This window comes from Takifugu rubripes, chromosome 10, assembly GCF_901000725.2.
Source record: "Takifugu rubripes chromosome 10, fTakRub1.2, whole genome shotgun sequence".
Classification (NCBI taxonomy): domain Eukaryota; kingdom Metazoa; phylum Chordata; class Actinopteri; order Tetraodontiformes; family Tetraodontidae; genus Takifugu; species Takifugu rubripes.
Genome location: NC_042294.1, coordinates 4,790,512 through 4,809,426, shown reverse-complemented (window position 1 = coordinate 4,809,426; position 18,915 = coordinate 4,790,512). Strand labels below are relative to the sequence as shown.

Genomic DNA, 18,915 nt, shown 5'->3' with positions numbered 1-18,915 from the left:
GCTGACATCTACCTGTGCCTTCAGCATCTCTTTTTAAGCCGCGCATTCTGCCAGCGAATCCGCTGACAGTGATCTTGCGTTACATTTATGTCTTGGGGGCTGAGCGGCGTTAGCAGTAACATGTGTTGGGGAGGTGGCAGTGCTGATGGAACCCTACACTTGGCAGCCTTCCAGGCAGTGCTGGTATGTGTTTAAAATACTTTCAAGAAACAAAACATGCTTTTGTTATTTGCAAGACCATGCAGGGCTGTTTTTTTTTTGTCTCCAATGGCCCCCGGGGGCCCAGGGGATTGCACCGGAAGCTGGTGACATTGTACAAGAAAGGTAAAGCCTCATAATATGGCACCAGTTTTATTTAAAAGAAGGGGGAAAAGCCAATGAATGCAGATAATGCTGTTTTTATGGAGGATGCAGATTAGCACCAACACACTGAAACAGAATTCATGTACCAGTACTGATTCTTTACATGTAAAACATGTACACACTTGCTGCAGCACAGACTGGTTATTAAGACATAGCTGCAGCAGCGGAGGGTTCTTATTTCCAGTACGTGTTCATTAGCTGCCTGCTTCTACACTTAATGACAGGAAGTGTCATGTTTGCACCGAATACCCTAATTTTTTATTTGGTTTGCGGAGCAAAACACAACTCTGCCGCTTTCAAAATATTTTTGTCAAGTTTCCAGTGTGCACGCACCATCACAGGCGCATGCAAGGCAAAAAAGAAGAATGCATTGATTTCGTAGGCAGACGCAGCGACACACTTGTGAGGTAAAAGTGTGAAGTTAATTATTTATGCACCCGCAAACACACGTGTTGTACTGGAGTTTTTACACTCTGCGCTCACACAGGGAAACATGCGCTCTCCCGTGCACGCATGAATACGGGGAGATAAAAGCAGTTGTGAGGAGATGTTTTTTGCCGTCGCTTATTAAGAATTCAGTTAATGAGGCAGCTTTGTCACCACAGATAGAACAAATGAATATGAGATAGCGCAGGCTCCCATCCTCCCCGCAAACCCGAGGAGCGAGCGCAGGGGAGGTACGCTCATGTTTATGTGTGAGTGAGAAAGGTGTTTTGTAAACATCTCATTCTGCATAATGAATGTGGTCCTCTGTCATCTTCGTCTCACACACACACACACACACACACACACACACACACACACACACACACACAGCAAGCACCAAACTGCTACACAAGGGAGCTTCCCTTACCTGTCAAATTGACTCTCCTCCCATCTCATTGTGCGTGTGCTCTGTGTGTGTGTGTGTGTGTGTGTGCTGTGTTTTTGACAGGTAAACAGGAAGTCCCTTGTGTTGTAATTTGCATTGTGGAGGTGTGTGTGCTCCCTTCCCCCACCACTCGGGGATGTCTGTGCCATGCTCCTGTCTGCCCAGGATGTGTGTGTTGTTTTTTTTTTTTTAGCTGATTTTGATTGGCCCACAGGGATTGTTAGCTGATTTGGTTGTTTGCCAAACACTAATCCCCAACAATTAACCACGGGGCCCTCTGGAGAGGTGCCATATTGACAGGGACGGGCCCTTTTCACACTCAAGACGCCGACATTCATCTGTACACAAACTCATACACACACAAATCAGCTGCAGCATAAATTAAATACACATTTCAAGCAGACACTTGCGGGTGCAAACCCAGGAGCAGGAACAGTGTGTTTGTGTGTTTGAATATGCATTACACAGCCCGCGCCTGGCAGGAGTCAAAGTGCTCCTTTAAAAGTTCATAAATCATGGATGTTCTGGCCTGTGATCACCAGACCGCCTGCATTTCAGGCCTGCAGAGTGCCAGACAGCGACAGACAGCCCTCTAGTTTAGGTCTTAAACAAACCCTCTGGAATGTGCTGATGGGGAGAGAATTAATATTAGGCCTAAACCTATCTGGCAGCTTGGTTCCACCCTAAGTATATCATCCAGCGCTTTTCAGACTGAGACTCACATCCTAAAAACAAATAATATTTAGGGCACTGAAGGATATGAAATGTTTTAGGCCGCTGCTGGCGTATATGAAAATTTGAATTTCAAACCAGCGAAATTACTTTAATAGCTGTCTTGAGAAAGCAATGGAAACAATTAAAGATGATCCTCCTGAAAAATAAACACAATCTTTTTTATTGAATACTCACGACCATTGGACTGATCTGTTAAGGAAATGCACTTACAAAGACAACTTGACGGTTACACAAAAAAATATTGAAAGTGTGGCTGATAGTTTTCTTGACATTAAAATCTGCAATGCAGGTTGATCAAGAACAAATGTAGCATCCTTGTCTCTTTTGTTAACAAAAGGCTGTAAGGGCCAGAACAAGATGTTCATTCCTCTTTCTATCTGTGTTTTAATCATCTGCTGTTTAATTCTAGTACTTCCTTTAGATCCAGAGTTGTTTTTGCAGCCGACGGTTTTCTAAAATGTTTCTCCTGGTGTGCTTGACCAGTTTTCTTTTTAAAATTGTTCCCAAATCAGTTGAGGTATGCACACAGAGCCCTGTGATATACTGTATTTGCAGTTGTCCTGTGTGGCAGGGAGGGGCAGCAATAAGAATAGAGGCAAAGAGAGGAGGGGAAGCAGCAAGGGAGGCCTCTTTTCACTAAGAAACAAAGATAGATGTAATTAATGGCCCTGAGCTCTGGACTTGGGGAGCTTTCTTCTGACAGCTCTGACTTAATTAAAACTTAAGACTTCTGAAAGGGCCTCTGACTGTGAGAGGACGTCCCACCGTCTCATGAGAAAAAAACACGCAAGGTTTCCTACAAAAGAAAGAAAGAAGGGGAGACAGAGAGAAAAGATGTGTTAGCTGCTGTAGCTATGTTGCTAATCCCTGTTTGTCAAAGGAGGAATAGAAAATGGGGGGAACTCACACACCTGCAGCTAGCTGCACCAGCCTCACTTCTCCTCCCCCCACGCGTGGATTTTTCTATGTCTTCCTGCTTTATTGAAGCAGTGTTCACTAGCAACTTTTCACGGGCATTATGATTGAAACATCTTTGTCTGGAAGTCCTGACAGAACAGGATAATATGTGCACGAATGCAAACACACAGCTCTTATGGGGATTCATTTTAAGTGACTGGCACCTGTTTTTTTTTTTTGGTTGTTTTTTAAATAATTTTAATAAAGCGCATTCTTCATGAGCCACCTCGGTGTCTCTTTGCCTTTTTTCTTTCTCTGGCTTCTTTCCCTCCCCTCCAAAGAGGATCAGATAATAAAAGCTTGGCCTGGTCTTTTGTTTTTGTGCATTGTTCATTAGCCCGGCAGCAACAACAGAGGCACACTTGATATGCTTGGCTTGACTGGGTGTATGGGAGTAAAGCAAGGTGGGATGGAGGCTCGGTTTGTGTGTGCGTGCGTGTGTGTGTGTGTCTGTGTGTGTCGAGGTAGGGGGTAGCTTTGCATGGCTGCAGTGCCATTAAAGAGGCAACTGGAAATTAAGGGCTTGCAACTGACAGCACACGTTGAATGAGAAGCCCCTGCAGCTGCTAACAATGAGGAGAGCTGGACAATGTGCATGTTGCAGACGAAAATAGTTCCCTGAACTCAACTCCTAATGTGACCTTTTGTGTGTTGTCTAAAATGGATCTGGTTAATTTAGAAATACTTACTTTTTTACATACTTTAAAAAAAAATTTAGCAAGGAATTGTCTAACTGGAATTGTCTAAGCGCTGCATCGTTTGCTTGCACTCCCGCTAAACGTGAAATGCTGCGGTGCGACTGCTGTACAATGTCCATCTTTTTTGCCACAATCTTCAGTCTCTGAAAAGCTGAAATGACTTTTCGTCAGGTTGTAACTTTTGAAGCAAACCATAAAGCCAGAGAGAAAGTTCTATAGCCATAAGTTACAAAAGACTGAGAATATCATTTTGCTGAGTACCGAGTAAAATAACTATTTATGGGAAACAAATGCAGCTTGATTTGACCCGTCAACACCCTAAAGCGGCTCACGTCTGTGTTTCTCCTCTGATCCACAGCACTTGCAGAAGCAAGACAGTGCATACGGGCCAGACTCCTGTGTCTATTACTGCACGCTGTGTGACTACTCCACCAAGGCCCGCCTCAACCTGGTGCAGCACGCCCGCTCAGCTCGCCACCAGCAGAATGAAGGACTAAGGAAGCTCCAGCTGCATCAGCAGGGACTCGGAGGGGACGAGGATGGACTGAGCTTCCATGAGCTGTTCCAGGTCAAAGAGTGCCATTCCAGCCAAGGTCGGTGGTTCTCTAACTCCTTGTCTTTGCTTAGGATTGTATTAAAACTGCTCTTAATGTGAATGTGTGACCTGTTTCTGCACTATGATCACCTTTCACCATCCCTCCCACTGCCCTCGCGCTCCTCTTCCCCCTTGCTTTCTCAGAGTTCTCCGTTTTAGTGCAGATTCCAGTTGCAGTGGTCAGTTTTTCTTTGTTTGAAGTCAGATCCATCTTTCTTGACTTTGCAGTCTCCTCCCATGACTTTTTTTTGTCTCCCTGCACCGCTCCCTCTTTATTCTGTCAAAAACCACTCTCCTTCCCACCCTCCTCCCTTTGGCCTTCATATCCAGATCACGTCTCCCGATACAGATCCGTCCATTCCTCCTAATCTCTCCAAAATGAGCATACTGTTCCTATTAGGCTGCTTCTTATATCTGCAACACACACGTGCACGCACAGATGCGCGAGTGCACACACACACACAAGGGGACATCCCATGCTGGCAGTCAGCTTATGAAATTTCACCTTCTGAGTATCTCATAGTGAAAAGACCTATACACATACATAACTCACAAACACAGACCAATACAAACACATGCACACGCACACACACACACACACACACACACACACATATAGGACTGCTACATAGTCTCTCCCTGGAGTGAGCTTTCATTTCCTTTCTCATGACCAAAGCAATTTGGCTTTCATTTAAGACTCTCCATCCTGCCAGCAGCTAATAAGTGTAACAGAACTGTAAAACATTCAGAGAGACAAAAAAAAGATTAATCGTTTTTCTTTGAGTGGGGGGTTGTACGGTTGGTGAGGGGGTTGGAGGGTGTAAGGGGGAGGGGGGAGCAGTTTTGCTGTAATTTAAACCAGAAGACCAAGAGTCAGGGTCCATTATTTAGTCATCCCTATGTTAATGCTGCCGGGAGAAAATGAGCGCTTAACTTGTTTTTGCTTTGCTTGACCTGAAGGAGCGGGTGGGGCGGTGGGGGGAGGGATGGGGGGCTGTAACACATTTTGAACAGCATTCCAGCATAGCATTAGTCCATACATCCACCAGTGTGTGTGTGTGTGTGTGTGTGTGTATGTGGGTGTGTGTGTGTGTCAGCGCCCTACTGTCCTGTACTGTGTGTGTATGTCAGCATAAATCTGCGCTCCCCAAAGTGTCCTGTTTATACTGTACATGGACTCCCAAAACAGATGGGGGTCGGTGCTCCAAAACATATGTGAATACGCACACACACGCACACACACACGAGAGGCAGATCTCTTAATACTGAAATGGATACCTTTGTGCGTTTGGTTTTAATTACATGTGGATCAAAGTTTCGGTGAAATTTGGGGGTGCAGCAGAAAACATTGGTTGGATAAATCCTCACTGTACAGTTTAGAATCCCCCCCACTCCCCCTTCCCCAACCCCTTCTTCTCTTTTTCTTCTCCCCTTTTTCTCTTGTTTACTCAGTCTCCCACTCCGTCCAGCTCCTGTCCATTTTTTTTATAAAACCCAACTTCAATCATTCCCCCCTTCTTCCCCTTTCAACATCTCAAACAAGTGAGCGTAACCATATTCTAAACTTGTCAAAAGCAATATTCACCCGCTACACCTTTTTCAAATGTTCCACTCTTAAAACACACTGCATTTGTTGCACGGGCCCTTGTTTTATGTGCCACATTTAATGCCACATGGTGAATTTCCATGAGGAAGCGGACGTTTGTCCTGCCCAAAATGCTAAACCGTTTTTTTTTTTTCTTTTTTGGGTGCCCTGCCTTTGCACACATATAATTTTTTTACTCAACAAGAGCATTCTTTCATATCCTTCAGGGTAAAAGTTTCAATTGAGCATTCCCTTGCCGACTGTGTTCAGAAGAGAGTAGTTAGATTGAATGCTGAAGTACAAGTGTTCTGTGTTTCTCACAGCCAAAGGGAACATATGTTTGTCTTCAATCTATATTTTTTGGCTTGTATTCTTAAAGGACACAACAACGCACATCATATATTAGAGTAACTTCTGACTCCTACAGAATACTGATGATGGAAACCACTATACCAGGCAACATTTCCAGCTGGCCATTCGGTTTAAGAATGGCATATTTGTGCGTGCGTACGTGCATAGGTGTGTATGCTGTTAGCTTTCTGGGGCTGCAACTCCTGACTCGAGCACTTTCTGTTCATTAGAGACTAGTATGAAAAAGATTAATTTAAGTGCTGACCGGTATCTTTCTCTTAAAGCCTGGGACCTGGCACTGAGCCACATAATTATAGGCCCATTTGGGAATAAGAGTTCTAATGCTCTGGACTTTATGTACATGTGAATGGCTTTCATTAAACAATTTTTGATGCTGATTTTATGGCCTAATTAGGGATACAGCACTGCGCAGAGACTATAAGGCTGTGAGGGTGTGAGCGTTTCGACGAAAGGCGAAAGGGTTCAGGGAACAAGTGAGCGGTGTTTATTTAGGAAACTCTCACTCTTTCTTGTCCTCATGATTTCAAAAATCCCTGGGTTAGAGCACTGTGAGTGTAACGCCATTGTGAAGGGCCAGGCTCTCTCACCGGCCGACAGAAAGATTTCACCATGATCTTGCAGTCGCGTCCTTCACAGACAAAAAGCCCAGTGTGCCCCTGCAGCACAGATAAGTTGATGTTCTCTGAGTAGTATTAGAAGTGTTAAAGATAATTGAATTTATAAATTTATCAAAAAATAAAACTTAAAACCAGTTTGCCTCTCAGCATGGAGGACTTAGAGGCCATTTTGCTTTAAGGGCTGTCCAAAAGTTATTAGAAAAATTAGATTTACTTTTCCCTGCCCCCCCCCCCCCCCCCCAAAAAAAAAAATAGCCAAGAAAGTAAATATGACAGATTGCTAGTCATGGGTATTCCATCATGATTTGAATAAGTCATTTGGTCGTATTTTTGAAGACGTCAACGGTCTCTGGCAATACACTGTTGCTATTTTTTCCCTGATTATCTCGGTCCTTCGCCATAAAGCGGAGCTTCGTACATGTGTACATAGGTTCAGTTTTAGCTGTTCTTATTTTTTCAATGTGTGCATGCTTGCCTATTAGCCCAGGGTTCCATCATGTGTAAAGCTCCTCATAAGACAGACCAAGCAGAAACACTCGGGCCTTTTTCTACATACTTTACTTTTTGTCATCCCCCCCTCCCCCGCTTAGGTTTTCCTCCGTCCTTTACAAAAAAAAAGAGAGATGGGATCTTATGGAGGTAATTATTTCTGAGAGCCAAGGCCTGTCATCCATCCCTCCACCACCCCACCACCCACCCATCTCCATCCCTCACCCCCCCAACACCACCACCCAACATGCATTAAAGAGGGAGGGAGAGAACCGTCTTTGTCTGAGTCCCCCTTTTAAACAAAAGACCTCTTCTGACTTAGAGAGACCAACAACACTTTTATCCTCTGCGTGTGTATACATGGCTGTGCGTGTGTGTGTGTGTGTGTGTGTGTGTGTGTGTGTTTCCAGTTCTTTTTCCCCTTCCTCTTTGTGATAGGGCTGTGGGATATTTTCAGTCCTGGTCAAATTAATGCAGCCATGTTAACCATTTAGTTGCAGCTTTAGGCTAAAGATGCCTAATGGACATATATTGCTGCTATATGTGCGTGAATATAGAATACACGTGTCTGCGTGTCTCCGTAGGGACTGATGGACACATGCTGGGAGCAAGCACAGTGTTTCTGCATGCTTTTGAAAGTGATAACCACCGCAACCAAAGCCCCAAAATGACTGCTTGATTTCCACAGCTAAAGAGCAATTGGCGGTGATGACACATAGGTATTTTGAAGGTATCAAGTTTTCCCTCCTTCATTTTTTACCCGTTCATACTTCTCCTTTTCCCCCGCGTGGGCGCTGGGGGCGGTTTCGCCATTCCAGCGGTTCGTTTTTTCTTCAGTCTCTCCTCAGACAGAAGTCTATTTCCAGGGTTTGTCTCAGTAATTTGTGGCCATTACATAAACAGTCACGGATGGCCAGAGGAGTGAGAGAAAGGATGCGACACACACCCAGATCCAACTAACCGCTGGAGTTGGTGCAGCGGTAGCCATTTTTCAGGAGATGAGATCAGCTGACCGGTTCACTGAAGGACAATCTGCACAGCTTCTGGTTAATGTGCCATTGCTCTCTCTGTGGGATATCTTTGTTTGGATTGGCTGTTTAATCAGTAAAGGCAGCTAATTATGTTACATATTGATTTGTGTCCGACTAGCTCATTACCTACAGTTAAATTGTGGTGACCTTTACTTTCTCATTTGCTGTGGGGCTGGAAGTCACTTACATGAAAAGGTATTCACTAATTTTGGGTAGGCAAGACCTGGACCTCCTTAAAGGAGAAATTCAAATCTGCCTGTTACCAACAGCATTTCTGTGAAGAATTTTGAGTCATTTGTCAAATAAAAAAGGCGCATGCATATATGTATATTATTATATTTTTGGCAAGTAGCAATTTACCTCAAATTTCCCCAAAACCATATTCTCTATGAGGAGCTAAAAGATGTGGTCACTTTTTTGAATAATTCCATCCAAGCAAATTATAATTACTTTGTGGTCTGTGTGTGCACATTGGGGAAAAAGAGTAACATGCTGACTTGTGTCTTAGAAAAAAAAAGTGCAGCCTTGTTCACCATAAACTATTTTTGCAATAGTGTGTAGGGGTGGTACGGGCTTAGGCCGATTGTTTTTCTTTGAGTGGAGCAGCTCTTTGGTGCAGGGGTATTACCCAGGCTAAATTGTTCCCTCATGTTTTCCGCCGAGGTTCTGTGCCCACCACACTGACAGTTATAATTTGCAGAAATTGCGCTGATTATCTGAATTAGCATACCTGACCATTGCCGCATTAGTCTTATTTACAATACAAAGCCGTGGGGCTATGAGGACGCATACTAACTTTGACTTAACTTGGAGGGCGAGGGGGGTGGGGGGGATGGGGGGGTATAGGGTGATATCACAGAGCTTATGGTTCCGCTCCATATGGGACTGGATGCCTGTGGAAGGACTTGGAAGAGGAAGTCATGAATGTCCGACGACCGTATTGAAATCACAGGACTATTGCGTGTTTTCCTTCGCTCCCCATCGTGACCTTTCTCTTTAAATATTCACCTCTCCGCTCTCATGCCCATCCTGTTATTTTTTTCTTGCCTTTTAGAGCCCCCCCCTTCACCCATGCCCTTCTTTATTTTCTTCCCCCCTCACCTCCATTCTTTTCTCTCAGCAATCCCCTCATACACCCTCTGTCCATTGACTCTTAACCACAGATGGACAAAACAATGGACCGTGTCACACAGCATTAAGACAAACAATCCAGTGACGGGAGGGTGGTTGTGTGGAGCCGGAGCTGTGGTAACCAGGCATTACGCTCGCTGGGTCCAAGCAGCCACTAATCTCAGACAGCGATGATTCAATTCACAGATGGACATTTAAGGGAGCTTATATGCACACACTCACACAAATACAAAAATGAGAGCACCAGGTCAGAGAGTATTTCTTGCCATTCCTTCCACACTCTCAGTTGCCTTTACCTCATCCGTCAGCGGGAGGTATGGAATTGATAGTGGATATTGATTACCAATAGCTCTGGCTAATCATCGCTAACTGGAGGAAACGTTGCAGCTGTAGCAGCTGTCGGTGGCTCATGCTACGTGTGTTTGCACCTAACGGTTCTGTCCACAGATACGTCTGCTCTTTTCACAGGATGTATTGCTAGACAAACAAAGGAGAATATTCAGAACATCTCCTTGCTTCCACCTCGAGCATTAGCGGCTAAAAATAAGGCATATTCATCAAATTCCACTTGTTTGACACATACAGTCTTTCCTAACAGTTGATGGAAAAACTGTGGTGTAACATGACTTTAGGGTTCTGTGGAAAAACAGAGAAGAGATGAGTTATTTCAGCAGATGGTCGATGTTCAGACAAAGGCCTTCTCTGTTGCTGTGTATCTCATTGGACAACACAATAGTGGTTATTTTAGCATTATAGCATTATAAATATATGTATATTAGGCTGGAATGGGCATTCAGAGCATCATGCCTTTTTCTGCGTTGGAGCACCGTAATTAATCTACAGTAAGACGATAGATGTAATATAAAGGATTCTGATCTTTGATTCTTTTTCCAGTATTAGGAAAATGCATTTTGTTCACCAAAGACACACAGAGAGACATGCCTGATTTCACCTCCCAACCTATGTGAATACCACCCATCTCCCTCTCCCCGTCTCCCTTTTCTTCATCTCCCTAATAGGAAATTTGAGCACACTGTGTGAGATTAAAGCAGAGAATCAATGCCTTGTGAGCAATAATTTCCAGACAAATCTCTTTCATCTTTTTTCTCCCTTCGTTCCCCCCTCCGCCCCTCGTTCGCTCTTTCCTGTCGTTTTTTTTTCTTTCCTCCCACCTTTTAATGCTAACAGGGGGTCCTGTGTCATGACACCCCTTTTGCTTTTATCATGTTCTAATAACACACTGAAAATAGTGCGAGAAGGAGGAATGTGACAGCGAGGAAAAGGGATGCCAGGGGGAAAAAGAGCAAAAAACGGGTAGGCTGGTAAGAAAAAATCCCTTGAATGAGCCTCGGTTTTGATTTGTGCTTTGATGTGGATGTCTTTGCGCAAATTAGACAAATATGCCTGCTGCTTTAGTTATCTGGAAGGTCTTCACCAAACGCCATTTCCTCCCGCTATATCCTATTTCCTGAAGGATGGAGAGAAGCCGGGAAAAGAAATGATGGAAAAGTTCATTTTAGGGGATAAAAATACACGTCCCAGCAATCGTGAGTGGAGGAAAACATGGACAGATGGAAGCTGGCAAGGTGTTGAAAGGACAATGACAATTTGGGCTTTGTTGGACCCATGTGGGGTTTTATCCATGATGTCTAACGCACACTCAAAGGCACACACAGTCATACACACCTTTGCCGGGCCTTTGTTTCAAAAGCAGGTTAATGGGGACTGAGGAAGAGGAGCATTGCAATTTTCTGCTCTTTAGGCACCAGAGAATTCTCTCCAGTATAAGAGAGACCAGACCCTCAGTGTAATAGGCATTTTACACCCTCATCACCCCTTACACACACACACATACACACATCAGCACGCTCACTAGGAAAGTGTGGGAGTGTAATAGGCATTGTATGGTGTGTATCGCCGGTCCCTAGAGTGCCAGTAAGTGTTAGGCATGCATAGAGTCGGCAATGAGACAATCAGCATGCCGAAATTGAAACCTTGTCTGGAGTCACAGGAGAGGAGGAAGAGGAGCAGGAGAGAAGAGGAGCAAAGAGAAGATTAAATTTAAAAAAAAAACAGTTGCCATCGGAGGAAAAAAGGGATGAGGATGTATAATAAGACGAGACAAGAGGAAATAGGAAGTGATATTTGTTTAATTGCCTCGTAAGTGATGACACAGATAATTATGTAGAAAACAAGAGATGCAGCCCCTCGACCGAGCCAACAAGCCGCGGCATCTGTTTTTGTGCGTGTCGCCCCGTCTCTCCTTCGTAGCCGCCCCGTCAACCGTTGTCCCCTTCGGCTGCATGCAGTAGAGGACACCATTAAGGCATTATGGTTTGTGTCATATCAAATCCTTCAACTTAATTAACAGAAACATACAGGCACACTCTCTCTCAGACGCACACACGTCATTTGAAATCATTTTAATTACTCTGTAACGTCGCAAGTATTAATATCTCCACTTTACGTACCTGGGGATATGAAGACGAGAGTGTGTTCACCTATTTCCTGCACTGTGTGTTCAGGCATGTGTGTGTAAGTGATGCTCCCTTGACTTTGTATCTAATTGTCTTTTTTAATGACAATATTCCACTGTGGGCCAGCTCTATGTAATGAGTCAGGGTGTGTCAAAGTGCGGGCCCGAGCTGTCTGCTCGAGTTAAGCTCCCTCTATCTGCCTGCCGCAGGACCCTCCAGCAGCCACAGTTGCACGAGCGCACGCTCGGACAGACAGTATCAATGTGGGAGTTCCTGTATCTGACACGAGATTAAGAGGGCCAAGTAGAGGAACGTCGAAGAACTGCCCTGTTGCATTTGCAAGAAGGAACGAGCAACGCGCCTCTCTCTCTCTGTCACACACACACACACACACACACACACACACACACACACACACACAAGCATCTATTGCTGTAAGTGAGCAGTAGCCTCCCTTGCATTATTCACAGTGGCCGAGTGATCGAAGCTCGGTTCAATAGCACTAAAGCGGCGCACGCTGGAGAGATTTGTCTTACAAAACCTTGACTCACACACACAGGCGCTCATATGCTCTCACACACATTGATTTTCAGTGGTGGGAATCTCCCAGGCTTTGGACAGAAAGGCAGGGACGCGAAAGGGGCTTTCCCCGTCAGAGCAACCCTATGACACACACACACACACACACACACACATTCTGAAACTTACTCACACAGCAGATGTTCTGTGTGTGTCTTTGATTTCTCCTGAATAAGACAATGAGGTCCAGCGATGGCGTAAATAAAAATATAAGATCAAAATCGGAGATGGTAGCACCTTTTGAATCTGATGGAGTTTCATCTATAGCAAAATGAGTTGATGGTTAAAAGAAAAAAATCTCAGAGATCATATTTCTTTTTTTTTTTTGCTGACTCTTTTTTTTTGCATTTTACCATCAGGGGCTTTTTGCAAGCGAGGCAGAAAAAAAATCAGTTTTTTTTTTTTCCGCTTGATATGTCATATCTTTCCACCGCAGTGTGTGTGGCTGTGTGTGTGCGTGCATGTGTGTGTGTTTTCGCGCAGGCACGCTCGATTTAAAAAAAACCTCGCTTGATTTGAATGCCGATTTATCAGACACATCAGTCAGTTAATTCAGTTTTTCCCATTTTCTTCTCAAGCTGCCCCCTTTTCTTCAGCCCCCTCTGGCGTTTTTGGCACATTAACATGTATCGACAAGCTGGAATTCTCACGCCTGCAAACACAACACAAACACAGCACACACCAAACACAGCAGACACACACATCTGTCCCCTGAAGACATGTGATCAACCGGACCCAATCCCTTGTAATCACCTGGAACCCCCACACACACAAGTATTAGGTCCCCTTCAATCCCGGGTAATGGTTTGGGGCAGGGGGCTGAAGCGGCGGGCTTCTTTCCCTTAGCCCCAGTGTCTTAAGCCGTCATTGATTAAATGTTAACTGATATACTCGGTCCTGGCAATCTTGTTAGAGCTGGAGCAGGCAGGCAGCTAGACAGACAGTTTAGGACCCGTGCCCTCCTGATCAATAGCACAGATAAAGATTTCATCCATCAATGAGCTCCCAAAACAAAAGGTATCTGATACCTGATTAGGCCCGCGGGGACAAACGCGCACACCGACGTTGCGCGGATGTAGAGGCAATAGAGTCAAAAGCGCAAGACATATATAAGAAAATAAAAATAGCAAACACACTTTGGTTGAAGCTCGCCTGAAGTCCGTCGCTACCAGTGTAATTACAGCACAGGCGCATTTGCAGATAAGGGAGGCCTGGCTTTTCCCGGATGCAGGTTAATTACACTCTGATACTTCACTTAGGTGTGTGTACTTGTTGTGTGTGTGTTTTCTCAGAAATGTGTGTCATTTCCTCAAACACCCGTGCATTTAGATCTCGGTGGCCAAAGGCACCACAAAGCAGCCGGATCAATGTCTGCGCGACCACCACTGTTAATGCGTATCAATAATGTTCCCCTATCTCCTTTCCTGGCCAACATCGGCGATCGGAAAGTCCGAGCTCGGCCGCAATTAAGACCTAATTATTAATCGATATGAGAAGTCATTTGAATATTGATTTTCCTTTTTCTTCAAATTGTTAACATATTCCCGGCCCTGTCTTCGCTTCTTTCTTCTTTAAATAAGTTTGAAAGGGATCAATAGTTCCCTTTACAGTCATTGGAGGAGAGATTTGGCTTAATTGGTGCCCAAAAAACACAACAGGATATCCCGATAGGGGTGGATGCTCAAGAAGCAGTCAGAGGGGGATAAAAAAAATGTCACTGCCCCTCAAATTCTGATGGCTTTTCAGACAGAGTTAATGATGCTTTGTGGCCTTTTTTTTTAGCCCCATTTTTGGGGGATTTTGGCTGACATCTGTTGTCACATTGCTAAAATGCATTTCCATAATATTTCATGGCTGACATTTTCTTTGATATGGCGCCCCCTCGGAGTGATATCAATGAAGCCCCTCCCTCCCCCCTCGTGGTAAACCTGCATTTCATTTGATTAAATACAGCTTTGTTGTTTTATTTTCCTGCTCAACCATTTTGGAAGCGATGTGAGATTTTCAAGTGGCGTGTCAGGGGCCCGGGAGTCTAATGCCTGGAAACATGGAGCTTTCTGTTTTCTGACGGCTAGCAGAGATAAGGCAGAGATATGGCTCTTGCACTGGCTCAAATCTAAAACAGATCCTACTGGTGGTGGGAGGGGGGAGAGAGTGGGATTCGGGGAGTTAAGAAAGTGAAGAAAAGGGGAAAAGGAGGGGAGGAGGTAGCAAGAAAAGGGAATATTGTCAATCCTCTAAGTGTCTGGCGGTGTCTCTTTCTTCCCCCCCCCTCAGTAATCTGATTTATTTGAAACATATGTGTGCTTCTCTCTCTCTTTGTCTGCTTCTATTAGGGCCAGTGGGGGCCCATATGACATTGTTTAGCCAGTAATGAAATGGACATTTTTTGCATGTTTTTGAGAAAGTCAGTGGAAAGCTAACACTCCTTATTTGTAACCGTCTGCAAATACCATCTCCGGGGCAGTTGCCCCAGGCCCGTGTGTGTGTGTGTGTGTGTGTGTGTGTGTGTGTGTACCCGAGCATTACAGCTTCCATGTGGTAATTTTGGATGTGATTCTGAGCAACCTAATGAATTTTTGGGCTTGAAGATATTTTTCTTTTCTCCTTCCGTGACTATTCTTCTTATGTTGAAGATTCCTTCTATCCTGCCTAACCTCAACACATAATAAGAGCCTGATGATGCACACATTTTTTTGTACACTCTTTTCTAGGCAAAAGCCATGCCTCACGTTGTCGGTATATGAAATTGTTATCCGCTAATGGCAGCTTTTTGGTGCTACATCAGTAAGGAATGTGGTCACAGAAGAGCAGAAATGAATAGAGTGAATGAAAACAGACAAAGTAATTTTCTTATCATTTATTTGTTCCGTAATTCTCATAAACATGCCACTCTTATGGCAAAATGCAGCAACCTATATGTGTCGTGCACATCTGTGGTCTTCAAAAGTTGGTCTTCTGAAATAAATGGAAAAGTGGAAAAACAATTTTCTTCCTATCAGGTTGCTTCTTTTATGCATTTATCTAACATCAAATGTTTTAGTTGACTCTGAGGTTAGATGCTTTTTGCACATACCAACAGACAGGACAGGAGCCCAACAGGATAAAGGTCTGGTTGAGCATTATTTATTCATCCGCTGCCTGTGACAGACCTATTTCAAGCATAGACACATACAAATGCACACCAAGAGTTGGCCTCTAAGACCACTGTGGCCATTTTATTAGATTCCCTGATTTCCTGCCTTGTCTTAGTTCCCAGAAAATAAATAAAACCTCGAATGCATGACAAGGACCAGTCTGGTCAATTGGAAACTACATCTATCCCACTGGTATCTTTGTTTACCAGCAGAGTGATAGATGGACAGATACGGGGTAAAGCGAGACGCCGCAGAAGATGGGCTAGATAGGCTAGGTATATGGATAGATAGCTGCACAGAGAGATATAGAAAGAGATGGACAGATGGATAGATAGGCGGATAGATAAATGAATGGAAAGATAGACAGATGAATGCGGCGGGGAGCTCCTGTTGGCCTGATAGAGTTGAGCAGGTATGCCGAGAAACAGCTGCTTTCTTCATTAGGTTCATCTATCGATCGCAGACCCTCACTGTGTGTGTGTGTGTGTGTGTGTGTGTGTGTGTGTGTGTGTGTGTAAAGACAGCAGCCTCTGTAGATAAGTGCTGGTAATAGAACAGAATGAATTCTTATCACAGAGATGGGAAGGCCATTAACCCTCAGCTCCTACTTCCCTCTCTCCGTCTCTCTTTCCTTCTGCTCCTTCCTCCCTCCGTCTTCCAGCTCGGATCAGGCGGGGGTCACGTTGGCGAGCGTGTGGGATATTTCCAACTGCACAGACAAGCAAGCATATGTTTATGATCAGGGGCTGGATAAATATTGGAGCGAAGAATCATAAAAGAGCAGAAAAAAAACAGAGCAGAAAGACGGAGATGAAAAGGAGGAGAGGAATCTTTTTAATTAAATTATTCCTAAATCCCTCAGTAAGCTTGCTGCACTACCTCCTCCTCTGTTCACCTTCCCAGCCTGTGGTGATTGAAAGAGCTGAAATGCAATATGGCGGTTGTGTAAGACGCAGGTGTTTGTGTGTGTGTGAACACGTGTGGAAGTGTACAGGTGTGCTCCGGCCTATTGTGCTAGGCCAGGTGTCATGGCAATGACATTTTTTCCCCTTTAAAGCTTTTGAAGCCATATTTTTGTCCTGTGAAATCCTTTTGAATTTGCTACTAAAGAATCATTAACACCCGGCAACCACCCAGCGCTCAGAGCACCAAAAAAAAAGAAAAGAAATGAAACCCCATTTAACACAAAACAACAGTTTCTGCCTGCGCAGCAAGTGACACACGCAAGCCTTTAATCTCAGCTATGTTTATTCATATTATTTTCTTTCCTTTTTTTTCCTAATGAGTAATAGGTGTTTTGTTAGTTGCCAGAAAGGCAGCGGAAGAGGCGGAAGAGCGGAAGAAAATACAATGAAGTGTCTTTGGAAATCATAATTGACAACAACAAAGCAAATTTGGAGCTGCTGATACATGCTTTTTTTTTGCAAAAAAGTCTCTTTTTACTGGTTATCCCTTTATTTCAATTTATTGACATTTGCACCAGGAGCTTTATTTGGTCTACCTGAAACAATAGCTTTTCTCTCCTTTATGCTAGGGTAACAAATTCTCCCAAAAAAAAAGTGTGTGGGTGTGGAACCACTGGTGTGTGTGGATGGAAACATGTGTGTTTGCTTCTGCTGGTGTCTGTCTGTTTATATGTTAGCATGTGGGCTGTGGACCTCTGTGCATGAAATACATCGAATGCTGTGTGGGAGTAAATGTGCAGAGGCTTCTGTGGGTCAGAGTGTGTGTGTATGTGTGTGTGAGGGTGGGTTGTGTGTGTGTTTAAGAGAGTGAGAGAGAGAGAGCAAGCAAGTGCAGGGGTGTGTGAGTTGTTCCCAGGCCCTGTGCAGGAGCTGTAGCCCCTCTCTGCTGGGTTGATGTTTAGTATTTTAGACATGCTACATTAACAACATCTGGTTAAGATCTAAATGCTTGTTAAACGCCCTGAAATTCAGTGGGGAAAGGTAGAGGAGGAAAGAGGGGAGAGGAGGTATACTGTAAAGAGGGAGAACAGGGTAAATAAAGATTGGAGGCTGAGAGAACGGGAGGGAATGAGATCAGTAAGTCTGTAAGGTTATTTCCTTGGCAGTATTACCACTGGCCCTTGACTGCCTGTGTTGCCTGTGTGTGTGTGTGTGTGTGTGCGCGCGCGCCGCGTCTGGCCGGGACGGTGTAGCGTTTCAAAGGTTTTCCCTTTTCAAACCTGGAGGGGCCTGAACTGGAGCCACGCGCGTGGCGCAGGAATGTGACATCACAAGGCCTCTGTATGCTAGCGCATACTCACACGTGGTCTCACGGGGGAAACCTGGGGGAGGGGGGAATGGTGGACATGACTGGGGTTGTAAGAAGAAATCAGCATCAACATCACGGTTAAGCGCGGCAGACATGGCAGTCGTCGGCGTTAGTGCCACAGCTACAGCTCACGCGGATAAAATCCAGTCAGATTGTTGTTTTCGGACACATCCCGGCTCTTTGAGCGTTGCAGCATAACAGATACGCAGTCGCAGTTTATATTATATTTTCTCTGCCGCTATTATGCTTTGACTTGATGCTCCACTTTCACCGCATCTATGATTTAAGATAAACAATAATGTTAAAAGCATTTTTTTTCTCACTCCTTCTCAACTTTAATGAGCACCATTATGGCCCCGAGGAAGCAAATTAAAGGCAGCTCGGTCCAGCTTAATGAATGCGGCCATTTTGGAGCGTCTGCGGCCAGCGTCTGCGCGCGGCACCGTCGTGCGTCTGTGTGCTGTAGGAGTGACTCCTCCGCTGGGCGCATAATGACCCCGCATGGCGGTTATGGGCCCTCAGGGGGAGCTGGGAACGGGAGCGAGTGGTCTCAGAGCAGGTCATTATACAGCTAGAGGGCACACACACACACACATACACACACACACACACTCTCTCTCTGCGCTGACACTTTCAATACATCCTCCATTGCCTCCATCTCCCACATGTCTGTTTTTTTAGCAAACATCTCTTTCTTGATGTCTCTTCCACTTCTCCGTGTGGCCCAAAAGCTGTTTTTCTTCCTTTAATTCACAGCGTGATGCACCCGCATTCAAGATAGGTTTGTATTAAATGTATTGCATTCTTTAAACAAAAAAAAACCAAACCAAATTTGTTGTGTTTGAGCATTTTGGAAGTTATTAAACAGGCAGACAAGAGAGTTATTCATCCAGAGGTCTAATTGGTTACACTGGTTTCCAATTAATAGTGAAAATCTGAAAGAGGAATCATTCGTCTTTGTCCTCCGATCTGGAGTCACTTAATTATTCCGCGTCTCTTTAATG

General features: G+C 44.5%; 1 protein-coding gene across 7 annotated transcripts in view; it reads left to right on the top strand.

Moving 5' to 3' along the window:
* Positions 1-18,915, top strand: part of zfhx4 (zinc finger homeobox 4) — a 74,137-nt gene that overhangs the window by 34,676 nt on the left and 20,546 nt on the right. For all 7 annotated transcript variants that reach the window (XM_029842444.1, XM_029842443.1, XM_029842442.1 and 4 more), the window contains exon 6: positions 3,983-4,217. In XM_029842444.1, coding sequence (XP_029698304.1) covers positions 3,983-4,217 — 235 coding nt within the window. The remainder of the gene's footprint in view (positions 1-3,982; positions 4,218-18,915) is intronic.